The sequence below is a fragment of the Daldinia caldariorum genome (assembly GCF_022478825.1).
Source record: "Daldinia caldariorum strain CBS 122874 unplaced genomic scaffold F4812scaffold_3, whole genome shotgun sequence".
NCBI classification, from domain to species: domain Eukaryota; kingdom Fungi; phylum Ascomycota; class Sordariomycetes; order Xylariales; family Hypoxylaceae; genus Daldinia; species Daldinia caldariorum.
In genome coordinates, this window is record NW_025953039.1 from 1,472,595 (window position 1) to 1,489,602 (window position 17,008).

Here is a 17,008-nt window from a genome sequence, read left to right on the forward strand (position 1 = left end):
ATAGTCATGAGTCCTGAGTAAAGCCGATATCATCAACAACTCCCTGGGTCGTCTCTTTTTTTTGCGAGAAAAAGAAAACAAGTTACAAACATCATTCTTGACAAATCGCTCAAACTACTAAAACTCTAAAACTACTACTCAGATCCAGCTGACTGGAAACAAAGCCGAAAGTGACAAGGGAGAGTAGAGTCTATAACAGAACCTGGCTACACCACGCGAATGCCAGCTAAAAGTCATCTGAACTACGGGATCCCTACGGAAAGTTAGGCATAACCTATTAGATCTTACTCCATAGATCATATGTCCCAAATTATCAGTTGCACCAGCGATCTCAAATGATCTACAGCTGCCCTTTTCAGCTCCTCATCACGCAAGGCAGCCCAGAATCTCCACAACAAACTGAGACATCGTCAAAGGTTATTTTCAGGCTGAGAAAAATATCAAAATATTATAATATCAAAATATCAAGATTCAACAGCTGGGTCTTACTCGTAAAGCTTCTGATCACAAAATACAAGTCGACGTCAACCGCTCAACTCACTTAACAATCTCGCTATATCTTCTGCCGAACACCGAATAATACCCATGACCTCTCTCCAACTCCATTCTCCGCAGCCATGTGCCGGTAAACGAGCGTCCACGATTAATATTAAACCTCACCCCACAAACTCCCCCGCATTCACGTATATTCACGCTTTCTTTTCCCCAATCCCCTAGTTTAGTAGGTGGAATAATTACCTAGGTAAATATGTGTAAATAACATCTTAGCCTGGGGATTTCGCTTCAAGACAATTCCGAAGATCGGCAATATAAACAAGCAGCCTCATTAAAAATCCTCTTTACAAGGTAGGCTAATATGCTCTTTTTGTCACGCGTCCGAATCTTGAAAGTTGACTCAAGATGCTGTCCCGGATAGTATCTCGGTCATGTCTCATTCTCTTATCTCTTTCCAGGTATGCTTACGCGGAAGTGGTAGCAACCGAGAATGAAACCCAGCTTGTCATCCAGAATGACCGACTATACACACGTGTCGACAAGGCCTCTGGTGCCATGGATGCCGTCGTGCTGGACGGTCAGAACCTGCTGGGCACGCGTTCAGGATCTACCGGCATATTCAACTTAGATTGCTACTGGTAAGTAACACATGAAACATTTTCAAAGTAACGTAACGTGCTGAACCTAATCAAGTACTCCGGAGGGCTTCTGGACGCCCGGATCCACGCAACCGAAGTATGAGCTATATTCCGGCACAGACTCGACAGGCACTAGCTTCGGAGGTATCAAGATGTCCGACACATACACCCCTACCGGTCAGGTTCTCGAGCAGTATTGGTTCATCAGGGACGGCGAGACAGGCCTGCATGTGTTTTCACGTATTGCGTACTACAACGAGACGACCCCGTTCTTGCGCAATCTGCAAGAATTTCGGACCTTATTCCGTCCGAACTCGGATATATGGACGCACCTCGCGACTAACGGAGTACAGTACGCGCCGCTTCCTGGCAAGGAAGCTAAGAAGGACCAAGTTGTTGTGCAAGGTCAGTAGGTCGGCAATTAATAAGGTCGACGTCGAACAGGCCCCGCAAGCCGGAGGCTCGGGGAGAAAAAAAAGTTGTTTCGGGCGTGCCCGAAACATTGCTTCGTATTCTTTTACACGTGAAGTCATCGCACTCGGAAATATACTAACTACGGGAGTGTCACAGACGCTACGTGGTACTTGGGTAACACGCCCGATGACCTGTACGTTCAGCAGGAGGCAGATTACTTCACTAAATATACCTTCCAGGATACATGGAGAAATCATGACGCTCATGGAATGTGAGTTAAGTTCTGGCCGGCTGAGTGAACTATACACTGATATGGCCTGATAGGTACGCTGACGGGTCCCAAATAGCGGATAATTCTACATTTGGAGCTGTAAGTAGATAACTAGTTGAACGTTGACAAGCCATGAGCGTACGAATCTCATGACTCGGAACGGGATGAAAGAGGAAATATACCCGTAGGCACAAGTTCTGACTTGTATGTTTACAGTGGATGGTTATGAACACGAAAGAAACCTACTTCGGAGGTCCTCTACACTCTGATTTGGTAGTCGACGGAATTGTGTATGATTATATGGGTTAGTTGGTAACAATTCATATCACAAAATTAAGTCACTAACTGAAGACTTAGTTTCGAACCATCACGGAGACCAAACAGTAAGTTTAATATTCACTATTGGGATGTACCAGGACGCTAACAACTTAACAGCCGAACATTACCAATGGGTTTGACCGCACATTCGGCCCAGTAAGTTCAAAACTCAATCTCGTACTCTCTCTGCGCCTAATCTGACTGGATCAGCAATACTTCTATTTTAATCACTTCCCAGCCGGGACCGATCTTCAGGTTCTCCGAGAGGATGCTACGCAATTCGCCGATCCGGAATGGAACACCGAGTTCTACGATTCCATCGCGCAGTATGTGCCTAACTACGTCTCGAGCAAGCAGCGCGCGACCTGGAAGCTACAAGTAGAACTTCCCGAGAATGCCAAGAACCCCATCGCCGTACTATCGCAAAATGGTGTCGACTTCCAGGATAATGTCTTCGACGCTAAGGCTTACCAGTATTGGGCCGAGATTGACAAGAGCGGCCACGCTACCATCCCTCGGGTGAAGGAGGACACGTATCGGCTTACGATCTATGCCGATGGTATCTTCGGGCAGTACATTCAGGATAATGTAGAAGTGCGTACCGGCCAAGTAGCGACTACCCAGGTGAAATGGGAAGAGGAGAGCCAAGGGGAAGAGATATTCCGCATAGGCACGCCCGACAAGAGTAGCGGTGAATATCGGCACGGCTACGAGCGCGACCCAACGCACCCGCTGCATCCGGAGCAGTACAGGATCTATTGGGCCGTGTACGACTTTGTCTCGGACTTCCCAGAAGGCGTGACGTTCAAGGTCGTCGAGAGCGACGTGGGTAAAGACTTGAACTACGTGCACTGGAGCGTCTTCGGGGGCTACGCCAACTATCTTCGCTCGGAACCGTACGTCGGCGACGGCAACGTTAACAACTGGACTGTCGTGTTCGACATGGAAAAGTCCCAGATCAACCAGAAGCAGCACGCGACGTTTACTGTCCAGCTGGCAGGAGCCAAGACCGCCGCAGGCAACACGGATGTCTTCAACGTTTCCGAGCCGTATGCCAACTTGGCATATACCGTTAACGTGAATGGGAAAGATCTCGAGCCCTGGATTATCCCGTATGTAATATATCCATCTATCCGTGTAAAAGCTCTGCTTACCTGTTAACGTATATTCGTTTCACTCCGCCCTTCGGGGTCGCTAACGGCTTCGGTAGGTGGCATCACAGCAGCTCGTGCGCGGTGCGCTCTGCAGTCATCTGCTACAACATCGCGAACAAGTTCGTCTTCGATGCGGCCTTGCTTAAGGAGGGTGAAAATAGGATCGTGTTGAGCTTGCCGTTCAACGCGATCAACTACGAGAGCGCGGTGCTGCCTAACTCTGTGTACGTGCAGTACGATGCGTTGAGGCTAGAAGTTAGCTCGGCGAAGATGCGGTCGTAAGAGGGCCACGTAGATCGCTTTTTTCGAGATATACATTAGGTACCAGGTAGGTAAGTAACTAAAAATAACCTTGGACCTTACATCTATTTTAATCAAGCCTTTTCCGTTTTTACTATTCTATCATACGCCTTCTTATAGGCGTTTTATCGTGTGTGCTCCGCTCTAGATAGAAAGTGACTGGTCTCGTGCCTCAGGGGCTACCGTTAGTATAATACTATCAGCTTTGCATCGGGATCTGATTTGCAAATATACATCCTAAAGCGTGTTTATACGTCACTAGGGCTTCTATACCGAAATGCGCAGAGCTTAATTGCTATACAGCTGGCAGTGCAGGACCGTCTGACTGATTCACTAAAGTTTACCTAGACTGGTTGGAGCCTCCGACTATATCGTGCTGCAGAGTATATCAATAATGTAAGCCCTAGTCAAGACGCCCTGATACCTGTTCTCTATCATTTATCATTTCGCTAGTACATAACCCTAGCGGAACGGAATAGTATCGTCCAGCCTATAAATATCACGCCGACGAAAACTCATTCCTCCTATAGATCTAGACAGTAAGATTAGGTAGGTATTAGTAGTGTTGGTGGGTCCAAAAATGCCGAACCAACTTTCAATAGAAAGGGGTACGATGTTATACTGGCTGAAAAAGGGGGAGGGGTAAACACGATCAGATTAACGTATAGGATCTTTAGTATAATCTATCTATCTCAAATATTAACTAGGTACCTGTTACGCTTCCTCCAAACTTCATCTCTGTGATGAACTATACTTACAAGTATCTATATTATGTACCTAAGGTGCTGCGCCGTAAGACTTATCGCTTAGAGGTAATGATTATCAGCTCTGGAGGCAAGTATCAAAAAGAAATATCCAAGGCGCCATGCATCAGGTATCTTCCGGATTATCTCCTTTGCATAATGCGGGATCCGTAGCGACTAAGATGATAGGTATGATCGATACAGGTATGTATGGCATGGTATTAACTAGTCCACGTACCCGGTCGCAGGAATAATACATCCATATACACACTCGGACTTGCTGATCCGCGATGCGTATTGGCCGAGCTGAGCGGAACCCCTCCGAACAATCATAATGCTTTCTCTTCTCCCTTTTTTCATTTCTCTTCCCTTTTATATACCTACCTTAGGTTCGGTACTTATCTGCTACACCGCTCAGCTCCCCCGCATCTGGAAAACAATATCTATATATCCATACCTACCCTATTTATATTATCGAATCTGCTTAATCTAACCTCTAATGAGGCTCTGCTACCTTTCTCCCCAGCAATACTAGGTTAGATATTGTACACTCGATAAGAATTGCATAGGTACAACTTCTCAGTTTTATCCCCACCCCTTAGGTAGGTAACTTTAGTTCAAACCTCCGAGTGGTAGAACTACATACATACATCTGACCCATAAACGAAATAACCAGGTATACCTACCTCATACTACTACCTATTAGTGACGTGATTAGACCACCGTCATATCTCATAGGCTACCTGGTAGGCTTCAGGGAGGAAAGGGATAAAGTAATAGAAACCTGTTTACTCGTGCGTTGGTTTTGGTCTTTGGTCTCGCATCCTTTAACCAGCAAAGACGGGTCGGAAAAAGTTACAGATCACAGAGGTGAGTGAGCTATCTGTACTGGAAAGGGGGTCCGGTCTGGTCTCCCTCCCCATTCGTTTACACCAACACACGCCATTTCTCACCTCTCACTCACTTACTCACACACCCTTCCCAGCTATACATCTACCCCATCAAATCCCTACGCCCCGTGTCCCTCGACCGGGCCACCCTTCGGCGGGAGGGTCTGAAATACGACCGGCGCTTCATGCTGCTGAAAGCGGAGGCCGACGGCGGGTACAAGAACATCCAGGTGTACCAGTTCCCGGAGTGCGCGCTCTTCCACCAGGCCCTCGACGAGGACGGCAACCACCACGACAACCACCCTCACGTCGTCGTCACCTACCACGTCCCCACGGAGCCCCTGATCGTCCCGCCCCCTCCGCAGCAGTTCACCGCCTTGCGAGTCCCCCTCGCCCCGCCCGTCGACGGCCTCGAAACCGTTGACATCAAGCTGTTCGGCACCGGCGCGGCCGCGTTCCGCATGGGCGACCCCTACGACGCTTGGTTCTCCGCGTGCCTCGGGTACCCCGCCGTCCTCGTGTATATCGGCGATAACCGGCGCCCCGTGCTGGCGCATGCTCCTGCGCGGACCGAGTCCCGGACGCAGATGCAGACGCAGACGCAGACGCAGTCCCAGTCCCAGTCCCAGTCTTTAATTTCTTACCTGGCATCCTATGTGCCCTATCATGGACGACAGCAGCAGCAGCAACAGCAGCCAAAAGAATCTAGGAGTGGTGATGGCAACGGTGGACTCGCCTTCAACGAAGCCGCCCCGTTCCTCGTAACGTCCAAAGCCTCGCTGCGCGACGTCAGCGCGCGGCTACCCGAGGGCCAGGAGATGGACATGATTAAGTTCCGGCCGAACATCGTCGTGGACGAGGTTTGGGTGGAGGACTCTTCTTCCCCTTCCCCTTCCTCTTCCCCCTTCTCCTCTGGCCCAGAAGAAGAAGACGAAAACGACAACAGCAACAGCAACAATAGTAATAGTAGTAGCGCGGATGACGGATCGTCGTCGTCGTCGATACCAAAAGCCTGGGACGAGGATTTCTGGGCGGAGCTGCGGGTGAGCGGCCGTCGCAGCGGGGCGGCGGGCCTCGGGCGAGCTGGGCGCCGTGCTGAAGAAGCTGATGCGGGACCGCCGCGTGGACGCGGGCAACCGGTGGTCGCCTATCTTCGGGCGGTACGCCTTTCTGCTACCGTCGGATGAAAATAGCAGCAGCGATCGCGGTGTTGGTAGTGATAGTGATGGGAATGGTGATGGTGGTAAGAAGAGTGACGAAAGCACAAGAGCAGGGAACTTGGAAGCTGACGTCGCCGTGGGGGACGAAGTCGACGTGACGAGACGCATCACCGAGAGAGATACTTGGGCCTGGCCGAAGTGAGCCCGGTCTATATTTGTAGGTACCTAAGGTATGTACCTGGTATTACCGCGCGGCGGGTGTAAGGCATGTGTCAAAAAGAAAAAGAAAAAAAAAATACGGGAGACGTGCTGTGCTGGGGGGCGAACTGGCAGATGGATGATGTGGCGTGTTTAAAAGAGAAAAGGGGGGAGTGTGTATATGTGAGAGCAAGCGAAAAGAGAGTAAAGTACCTACCTAGGGGGTGTGTATGTGCCAGGAACAGAGAGTCAGTCAGCGAGACCTTGGTTACGCCAGGGGATATGGACGCGAGAGCAAGCGAGGCAACAGGTTAGGTACCTAACAGGAAGTCCAAGTATGGCAGATGTTTCCCGGATAGTTGGCTTACGTACGAGGCTGCCGGATCGTGGTTCTAGATTCTAGTTACATCCGGCCGGCTTAGACCCGGTCTCCGGGAGAAGGGAAAGGCGGGGGGAATATCCGGAGTCGCTTGTAAGGCGAAGTTTGGTCCCACGTCGCACGTCACGACGTTGTGCATAGCTGTAGCGCAACCAGGCCAGTCGTTATCCTGTCCTGCCCTGTTTCCGCCTCGCCTTGGTGAAGGAGAGAGAGGGAAAGCAAGCTGAGTTAATGAAGCGCATATGTTAGGTATGCATGTATGTACCTAAGGTATATACTGTATGTATGTCAATCATGCATGGCATATATACCTATACCTATACTTACCTGGCCCAAGGTAGATAGGAGGTAGGTATGGTATATATAACGATAGTGATGTGATGGTGACGCGACGGTGTAATAGAAAGAGGACTAACCATCTACCCACCTAAGGTAAGTTAACAACTTGTCTTCTACTCCGTCGTTAGGTAAAAACTTCTCACCGTCAAGGCTGGCCGTTGTGTTTCCCCAATGCTGGTTGCCGCGTACAAACGCTATGTGCCACGCCGTCTTCCATGACAGCCCAATGGATATGCTAACCGTTCCAGAAGCCAACGGGACCTTGCAGACCGCCGCGTGTGTGAAAGAAAACGCGTGTTCCCACGTCGCACAGCGTTTGCACGTAGCCATGCCTAAATCTCAGCTGTCCTTCCGTTGGGCTGCACGGGCTGCATGGGCTGCACGCAGCAGCCTCAACTTTGACTTCATCCCAACCCGATCCATCTATTTGATTTGATTTAACCTAACCTGCCATGGCCCTGATTTCCCTTGCGACGTGGCATTAGCGTAAGATTGCCTATACTTTCCATCTTGGAAACTAACGATGTGATTGTTCTATTTAAGAAGTATTAAAAAAACATGAATAAGATTTTGAGTGTACTTGCGTACTAGTCATCTTTTCCCAGAATTTCTTTTTTTTTTTTATTGTTTTCTTTTTTCCTTTTCCTTTCACGCCAATCCTGGAGGACCCGTGCAACAAAAAGGATAAGAGACAGACCAAGGCAACCCAGCTGGCTGCTAGGTATTGTATCGGTAGTAAAATGGATGCCCCCTTCGTACCATCTGCATGAGTTAGAAGAGATAATGAAACAAGATCCACCGCAAATACGCAGTTAACCATTGCCAACCCCAAAGTCATACACCTGTAAGGCTCCAACTGTAATTTCATTTATTCCATCATACATTCCTTTTTGAAAACGAAGAAAATCTTCCGTTATGGGCAGAAGCCAACCTAATTGGCAATGCTATTCCAGCATGCCTGTCAACTCCGAAAACGACCATAGTAAGAAAGGGAAAACTCGGGTGAATCCGTACCCGTGTGGGAAGGCACCGGAAATCTGCGCAAAATACAATGTCTATGGAGGTACATTAAGGAAATCATAATCATGAGAGCCGTCAAACAGGCCTAAGGTGATGTCGCGTACAGCCTATGACAACGGTGTACATAGTAACAGTTTGTCGGAAAGTGATCTATCGGGATCTAACCAAATTGGACCGAGATACGCTGTGGCTTCATCGATCAAGTGGCTGAAGATGTAGGCCCAAGGGACTGCTGGAAATGTCACTAAGAAAAAACGGCTTAGGCCAATAAGGTGGTTTGATGGCCGTCTTGGCTTTACGCCTGCAGGATCTTAGCGTAGCCGACAAGCGCCCCGGTAACCTACTATGTATTTCCAGATGTCGACGGCTATTTGCGTGTGTCGAGTCTTTTTTTAATTTTTTTTCTTTTTCGGTTTGTAAACCTATGCCGTGAAATATCGGAAGAGGCTCCCTCCAATCCAAAAAGTAAAGCTTAGCTTCGAACGAGCCGAAACCAAGGTTCTGGGACTAAATTGAGCGCCTTGTTAGCACTTTGCTCATTTCCTGTTATGTTGAAATCCCAGATCATGATATATGAGACGTGACAGATACGAGTTTCCCACTTACATTTATCAGAAAGGCCAATAATAACACGGTTCGGGCCCTCCCCGTGCTTAGACATTGTGGACACAAGCCCGGCACGTGTGGATCTTGCAGTATCTACACTCGAAAATCCACCAGTGGGGGCCTGAGTGACACAAATTACAGGTCCATTGGACAAGCGTGCTGTCTGACTTCAGCATCTTGAAAGAGTGTGCGCAGTTGTTGCTGACGGCCATGTTTTTAGCCATATCCGGTCAGGGATCTGTCTTAGAAGACTTTTCCGGATGCCGATGATAAGAGTGCCGGATAGTTGGGAATACTAGCGGGTTTAGTTGGTCCCTCCTAAAGATGGTGTTAGTGGCATAATCAGTGAAGGGTACCTAGGTAGGTTCTTACTGCTGTAAGAGACTCACTGATGCGAGTATCGATGTATCGATGTAGATGTGAGGATTAGCTGACAAGATGGTGCGATAGACTTTGCTGGCTGTGACGGATGACGAATATGATGGGTGAGGATGAAGAAAGGGCGTTGAGGTGGGTAGAGATAAGTGGTGATGAAAGAGAGACTTAAGGGACTTTAAATAGTCGACAGACTACAAGTGAATAGAAACGACCTTGAGGTCCAGAGAAAACGTTGGGTTATTTATTGTTTGTCAAATGTGGGTTTGTGACGGGAAGATGTTTATGAGTTGCCTGTTTGTAGTCTGGGACCGGTAGAGAATCATGTAGACTAGGCGAGGCGGAAGTTATCTTTTTGTAGCAGAGCAGAGCATCAGAGTGAAAACAGACAATGGATGGGTGAGAGGTGGAGAGGGTAGGGGGTAAAATGTGATGTGTAACTAATTACTCGACGGGGACGTCGTTGCAAGCTTGAAAAATCATGAGGGAGGCTCAAATAACACTCAGATACTAATATGTACGTACGGCTCTATCGACATCGTCTACCCTGGCCCTATGACGAACGGTCGGCAGTGTTTCCCGTCAAGTCCCATACTACCAAAGAAGGTAACTCGGCACTAGGAGCATTACCAACGCGAGGGACAGGCCGTCAGGGAACTACATTAGAAACAGGACCTGATCTTGCCTGAGGTGATTGACATGAAGGAGTTAGGAGTTGGAGTGGAACTGGTACGTTGTCCCAGAATTTTCGATAACAGGGGAAGCGGAAGTTTTATGAGAAGAAAGTGATGTTTCTTTTTGCGACAAGGGCTCGATTGGGTTTTCCTCTTTTTTTAAATTTTTTTTTTCTGACTTCAACTTTTTTTCAAGGTTGTCACTTCCAATTAACTTTAGTTACCTAAATACCATGTAACACATTCAATCATGGGTACCTAAGTACTTTATTTACTCTCGGGAAGGAGGTAAGTACTGAATGAGGTACTTACCTAGGATACACACTTGACAATTCGTACTTCATGTCTGCTTTGGGTAGGTTAGACTGAACGGTGACCGCATATGACCCTTTTTCTCCCGTAGAGCGCCGGGCCAAAACAACCTTTACAGCTAGAACCAGATACATCGAATGACATTGCAGATATGTAATGTGTAAGAGATAAGTACCTATATGTATACCGTACTTACCTATGTAATTCATATGTCCAACATGTACCTACCTGGCATACTCACATACATGTATTTATGTATGTATGCGTGCTGTGCTATACTACCCAAGGGATATGGGTACAATACAAAATTCCAAACCGGAGAGGAACCGAAAAAAAAAAGTATTTTTAGTTTAGTTTCGAAGAACAATCGACTTAAAAAAAAAAAAAAAACCAAAGCAAAGCAAATAGGAATTTAAAGCGAAGGGATTGCCTTATGCTTGTTTGGGAATGAAAGGGCCTAGGCCAAAGCACTGACATGCGCATGGGGCATGACACGACATGGAACGACAACGGCTTTTAACTTATTGAGTGCAAATTCGAAAATTCGATCAATTAATACTTTCGCCTCATGTGTTCCTTGCTTTCTTCTTGTGGCTGCTACTTCTGTGCTTCTGGTGTTCTCGTCTGACTACCTGCAGCACCAAGACCGGTCTGAGTACGATGTTAAAGCATGACAATGTACCTTTTCCATCCGTCCGTTTTTATACCTCAGGGAGGTATAACTTCTCAGAGAGTCAAGGTCTGGGATTGGACAAGGTAAGGCGTACAAAAAGGATTCCCAGCAGAGCGCTTTAAACTACGAAAGACCAGTCACAATCTGAAGCTAGCGGACGGCACATACTTGAAAATGTATTGGTCTTATCCTCACCGGTCGGCTTCTACCCTATAGCAATTGCCGAATCGGTAACTAGAGAAGGCCTTACCGGTTACCACGACCTGGATCTAAATGTACCTGGCGTAAAAGGGCTCATATATAATCGTTTAAGCCTAGGAATGATAGCAAATCTCAGCCAAAGATTACGTGTTTGTGGTTTCCTGTTTTCGATCGAAAAGAATATACGCCTGCAGGTCGTCGTAGTGGTATTAGTAGTCGTAGTAGTAGTGGCAGCAGCAAGGTCAGGGTCAGGGTCAGGGTCTCGTTAGGGTGATGGAACAACACGGTCCAGGAGCCATTGGTGTAGGCAAGGTGGAGGATAATGTACATCTTCCAAGGTGAGCCGGAGCTGGCCTAAGTTTGGCGCGGTTCGCGATGGCCGGCACGGCTCGCCAGAATGATTTCCATACCTGATTCCTGAACCGGGGCTCCTATTTATTGGCTGGTCTAGGGAAGCACTTGGTCGTCTGGACTTTAATGCTCTTCTGTAGCCACAAAAGGTAGTCCTGCGAACGGGTCCGGGGGTCATATTACGTGCGGATTGCGGGTGTAGTAGGTGATTACCTAGGTATGTATCCGTAGGTGCAATGCCATTGCTAAGGTAGCTCTGTAAGGCAACATCCCGACGTGCTACTTGGGGAAGGGGAAGAGGGGGGGTTGTATGGTTGTATGGTTGTATGATTGTGTGGATGTGTGGATGTGTGGATGTATGTAGGAGTATCATCAAACGTGGGTTGCAAGATCTGACTGGGTACGTCACGTACCCATTATACTGTTTCCGTGACACTTCGGAGTTACGGGTAGTTTGGTTGGCGCTTGTGAACGCATGAAAACAGGGCTAGAGTGAGTGAGCATTGGGCGGGATTTATTAGATCGAAGTCAGAAAGAGGCTTGAAAGAAAGAAAAACCGACGGTTTGGTTTGACGTTTCTACGCGTGGTGTAACACAGTCGATAACGAGATCCTCGGCTTATTGGGTAAAAAAGGCTTTTATAGCTGACTAACCTAGACAACCCGGTGAGATAGGTACATCTAATCTTACCTACATACAGCGGGTTTTTATTACTATGCGAAGAGAGGAGGGAAAAAAAAATGAAAGTAAAAAAAAAAAAACAGGTACCTAATCTAAGGTACGAAGTAAGCCATCGGAATGGAATAATGGACCCCACCATCTTTTTCCAGGTTTGGTCATGTGAAAATAATAGAATGTATGTACTCATACACACAGGTAATACATATAATACACATTACTGCAGTTACTGCAGACATACAGAACTGCGTAATGCGGCATTGTAGATAATAAGGCATCTGACCTAATTACCTACTTAGGTAAGTTATAAGTCGATGCATGCTGCAGAACGAGAGTGTAATGATAAAGCCGATGATGTTACCTGATATAGTACGACCTGTACGACCTGCGGATATTAAAGGCATATCCGCTAGCTGCTTCGGGGAGCGCGGGGTGAAAACGTGAAAACGTATTGTCCATGCACCTACCTAACCCATTCATATCTTAAGGCTTTTTTTTTTCTTCCTACGGTAGGTACCTACGTGTCAAAAAAAATACGGCAGGAGGTAGGTAATCTATAGGTAATACATGTTTAATCATGTTTTTTAGTTCAGGCAGTCCACGATGTAGATTGCAAGTACTATCAGTTACCTAGACTAAGGGTTAGACATAATGCATATTACCTAGGTATTATTAGGTTAGATGCACTTACACACATATATACGCACATATATCCGCCTTAGGTAAGTGACTTACGTATTTCTTCAGGTACATATATTACACCTGCTTTAATATCGACTTATGTCGACCTATATCATGTAATACGTGCATATTCAGGGACGAAGGAGGGTAGGATGGCGGCGGCTGACGAGCTGCCAGGTGTCCTACACTCAGGTACCAAGGACACGCAACTCCGAGGCTGAGAGTACATGTGTTAAGTTATGTAGGTACATGTACGCAGGTGATTAGGTACAAGTTCCAAGTGGGACTTGCATATACCTCTGCCTCCTATAGAGCACGTGTACTTACCTAATCTAATAATATAAGATGCAACTACCTGTACCTTAGGGATATGTAGCCTATAGAAAGTTTTTAGTTGGGACTCAAGCAACCTTATTAATGAATGCTCTTGCCTGAAATGTGCAATGTGTTGTACCTAATCTATCTAATCTCTATTCTATACCTAATCTGGATGCAGCTGCACATTACCCGCAATCACTTTCTATTTTGAGCCTCCTGCACGTCTATTAAATCTCCTAAATCTACCTAACTACCTAGGTACTTAATTAAACAATTCTCCAAAAGGGCCTGGCTGCGCCCAGAATCAAGCTTTAATCAATGAGTTTGACACATTCGTGTTTAGCCGAGCAACCCTTGTTTTTTTTTTTTTTTTTTTTTTTTTTTTTTTTTTTTTTTTTTTTTTTTTGTTGTAAGTCTATGCTTCTGTCGTTGTCGTATTTGCCCAATCCTCACATTATTGCGACACTTGGTTGTGTGCCTATCTCTACCTAGAGCCTACCTACCTAGGCTCTAGGTAGGTATAAACTTAACTTGGCCAAATCGCAACTTATCTCTGTCATCTTACTGCCTCATCAATTACCTCATACTATAAAACAACGACGACGACGACGGGTGTGTAAGTAGATTACATATCTCTCCTCCAAGTTGATGTTATCCGTATGGATACCTTTTACGAACACAATCATCCGTAACGTTACGAATGGCTTGCCAATCTCGGTACGTGTTGAACTACTACCCTAGGTACCTACCTAGGTTAGGTAGGTAGGGTATTTGTATACTGGGGCATTGCACTCAGACAGCAAATACCTGGTAGAGAATATTGGCTTGCAACCCATGACGATCGATACCACGACAAAGTAGGCTCAAGTTTTCGAGCGCCGCTTCGAAACCAACTCCCGTGCGGAGTTCTAGGGGACTGTTCCGACAGCCCGGTCACGGTCAATCCGTTACTTCCTTCAGAACGACTTTAATCCTTCTCCCTCCCTACTATAAGCTATAACTACCTAGCTTATTAAGGCTAGTTATTACTTATGTTATATACCTAGGGGATCCGTACCCGTACCCCCTGAAGGTTGAAACATCGCATAGAACATGCACCGGCGGTTTGTGTACCAATATGATGTGCACGACCAAGCTATAACCACGACCCAGGAGCCAGGCAGCTCGTCGTAGCGTCAGTTGTAGTAGCGTCGCTTCCTTATTAGCTACCGCCGCAATGGCGGTACGGCATCCTGGACCTTGGGGCATGGAATACCCGCTTTCATGTGGAGATGAAGTTCATCACAGAGCCCTACGAGTCTTGCGACGTTACCTCAAACCTTCGACGTGGGCCCGTCTAACTTACCAAGCGCGATTTGCATCATGCTACGCTATATTATTTTTTTCTACCTTTGAAGCTGAATTACATTTTTCATCCTTGTTGCGTTCGGGCCTCGAAGGAAAACCTGATGACGATGATAAGACGTTTTATATACAGCATCTTGGCACCTCCCAAAGCGTCGGTTATCTACCTTCTCATTTGGATAGGTACCTACCTACAGACACAGACCTGTGGCTTGGGAGTACCTTTGGACAAACGGGTAGTGTGAGCCCTAGGCACGACGTACTATTTCGCCCTTTTCTGTTAAACTGGCTTAAACTAGTGTTCTGCTGATGTCTGCTGACCGCGCCCTCATGCGCAATAGCCTGCGGCCGTCCCTGCGGCCAGCGGTACCGTGTTTGGGATGCGAGACCGCGAGCTAGTCTCGCTTAATGAAAAGGATTTCTAGCGAGACTATCCCCGTCTTCAAAGGTTTCACGCTTTATGCCCCCGGAGATTTTGGTGAACAAATCATAAAATTCCCCGACCGCCAGCGAGACCAAATCCACAGTTTACCCAAGGTACGGATCCAACCCTTCGAAGCAAGCTTCTAGTATCAACCTTTAGCTCCACCGCATAGGCTTGGAAACCAATGTCGCACGTGGTTTTAATAATGTCGGTTTGTTAGTTCCAAGGATGTACATGATTCGGGTCCCTCCTGGTTTGGAAAACGAGCCCCACCGTGCGACCAGAGCCAGGATACCCGGGGATACCTCCTAGCAAAATAATTTGTCGTGTGAAAAGATATTGGTCAATATCAACGCCAATCGGCTGGCTTCCTTTCCGGCCTTCCTCTTCAACTACATACCTAGAATGCAATACCGAGCTTTGCATTGTGCCACCCACCGGCTGTGGATGCGTACTGCGTAATGCCAAAGTGCTACCTATAGTACTGTACTTAGAGGGACAGGCCACGTATTCTCGATGCCATGCCAGGACTCGATTCCATTATTCGAGTATCCAATTGCTACCCGACAAGTCAAAATCGTGATCGCAGGCGTTTTGTAGCACAAGATTCATCTTTGTCGCGTGCGGGAGTCATCACTCAATTCTATGTTGGTCGCCTCTGGTTGGTCACGATGAGATGCAAATGGCCCAAAACGGAAGTCATGTAATTAACCACGACACCAACTACCGGTCACATCAAGCTTGTTTAATACTAGAACTGGTTTGCGCAGCGCCTATTTGGGAACGAATCTAGAAAAGCGGCCGGTCGTATTGACTATCCCAGAAGCAAATTCATATATTATAGCCCGGGGGTAAGCTCACCGGTTGGCCGTTAATACAACATCAAACAATCCCCGTCTGGTCCCCCGTAGCCAATCGTGGATGTTCAAGCATGGGTCAGTCGAGTCGGCAACCCGACCTTAGTGAAATCGAATACGATATTTTCTATATCCGGCCTGAACTGGCAATTGGACTTTAGCAAACATGTCTTGCGTGGCTTACGCAAATACTGCAAGCCAAATACACATTTTTCGTAGTTTTTGCTTTCTCCAAATGTTGTTGGTGCCAACGGTTCCCATATCAAATAACTAGGACAAACAAAACTTCGGGCAGGAAACCGGACTACGTATCTACATACGCAATACGCTACCTTAGGTACTGAATGCTTTCAACATTGTTGAAACTACCGACTGGTATGGGCTTGGGTTCGCATTACATTAGGTAATTATCCCATTGGTGGCCAAAAATATCGACAGCCCGTGCTTATGAAACTTCGGTCTCCATTGCGGTCAAAGGGATTATCGTGAGGTTCTAATGGGCCGGTCCTGAATATCAATGAGGTCAGTGCCAGAGTCAGGTTGCGAATGGGTTCCCTGATGTGATCTTCACATTCAAGGTGAAAGCTTTTTCGAGCTTACAGGCTAATAGATGTCCTCATCGTGAAGCATCCCCTGATATAGACATGTGATACGGAATCTGACGACCAGTCGCCAGGATCCGTCGACTGCTACTATGCAATAGGTACCTTCATTGAGGAAGTGAGCTTATTTTGTCCTGCCTAGCCCTGCCAAGGCCATCCAGATCTCTCAGTACCTGTTTTTTGGCGGTCTTTATAATAGATTACAACGCAACCTACCGTTCTTTTGGCTACCTGTCACGGCTGCCATGATAGGGAACTACCATGTACAGGACTGTCTTAATATTTTCTTCCCCGTCATCTTCCCTGTATTTATTTTCGTTTCTGATTGAGGGGCTACGCCTAGACTCCCTGTCTCTCCCCCCACTATGGATGTCTCTCTATGACCCTCGCCAACTTGCTGCCCCCACCTTGAATGATCCCACGTCACATAGCCCGGTCGACAAAGTCTTCTAGAGGCGCTGGCGGCCAACTGGTAAAAGTGCCGGATGCGTGGTAAGCTTTGGCGGGTTTTGATCTTGAACAAGACAGGCCATGTTATGCGCACAACCTTCTAATATCGGAACGGCCCACAATCACCGTTGTTTTATTGTGTT

At 47.2% G+C, this 17,008-nt stretch overlaps 2 protein-coding genes across 2 annotated transcripts; both read left to right on the forward strand.

Moving 5' to 3' along the window:
- Positions 1–900: 900 nt before the first annotated feature.
- F4812DRAFT_450000 (polysaccharide lyase family 4 protein) lies at positions 901–3,572 on the forward strand (the record flags this gene model as incomplete). Its single annotated transcript, XM_047936041.1, has 9 exons — positions 901–1,133; positions 1,189–1,538; positions 1,704–1,818; position 1,956; positions 2,035–2,122; positions 2,176–2,201; positions 2,254–2,292; positions 2,347–3,248; positions 3,347–3,572. 9 exons carry the CDS (start codon positions 901–903, stop codon positions 3,570–3,572), a joined length of 1,980 nt encoding a protein of 659 aa, XP_047792961.1.
- A 1,545-nt stretch (positions 3,573–5,117) lies between these two features.
- On the forward strand, positions 5,118–6,530 carry F4812DRAFT_273783 (uncharacterized protein). Its single transcript, XM_047930930.1, has one exon. It carries the CDS (start codon positions 5,409–5,411, stop codon positions 6,408–6,410), a length of 1,002 nt encoding a protein of 333 aa, XP_047792962.1. The 5' UTR covers positions 5,118–5,408; the 3' UTR covers positions 6,411–6,530.
- The last annotated feature ends 10,478 nt before the right edge of the window (positions 6,531–17,008 follow it).

Bases quoted from the DNA above. Each gene is read 5' to 3' on its own strand.
- F4812DRAFT_273783 (XM_047930930.1), top strand. From the start codon at position 5,409: ATGCTGCTGAAAGCGGAGGCCGACGGCGGGTACAAGAACATCCAGGTG.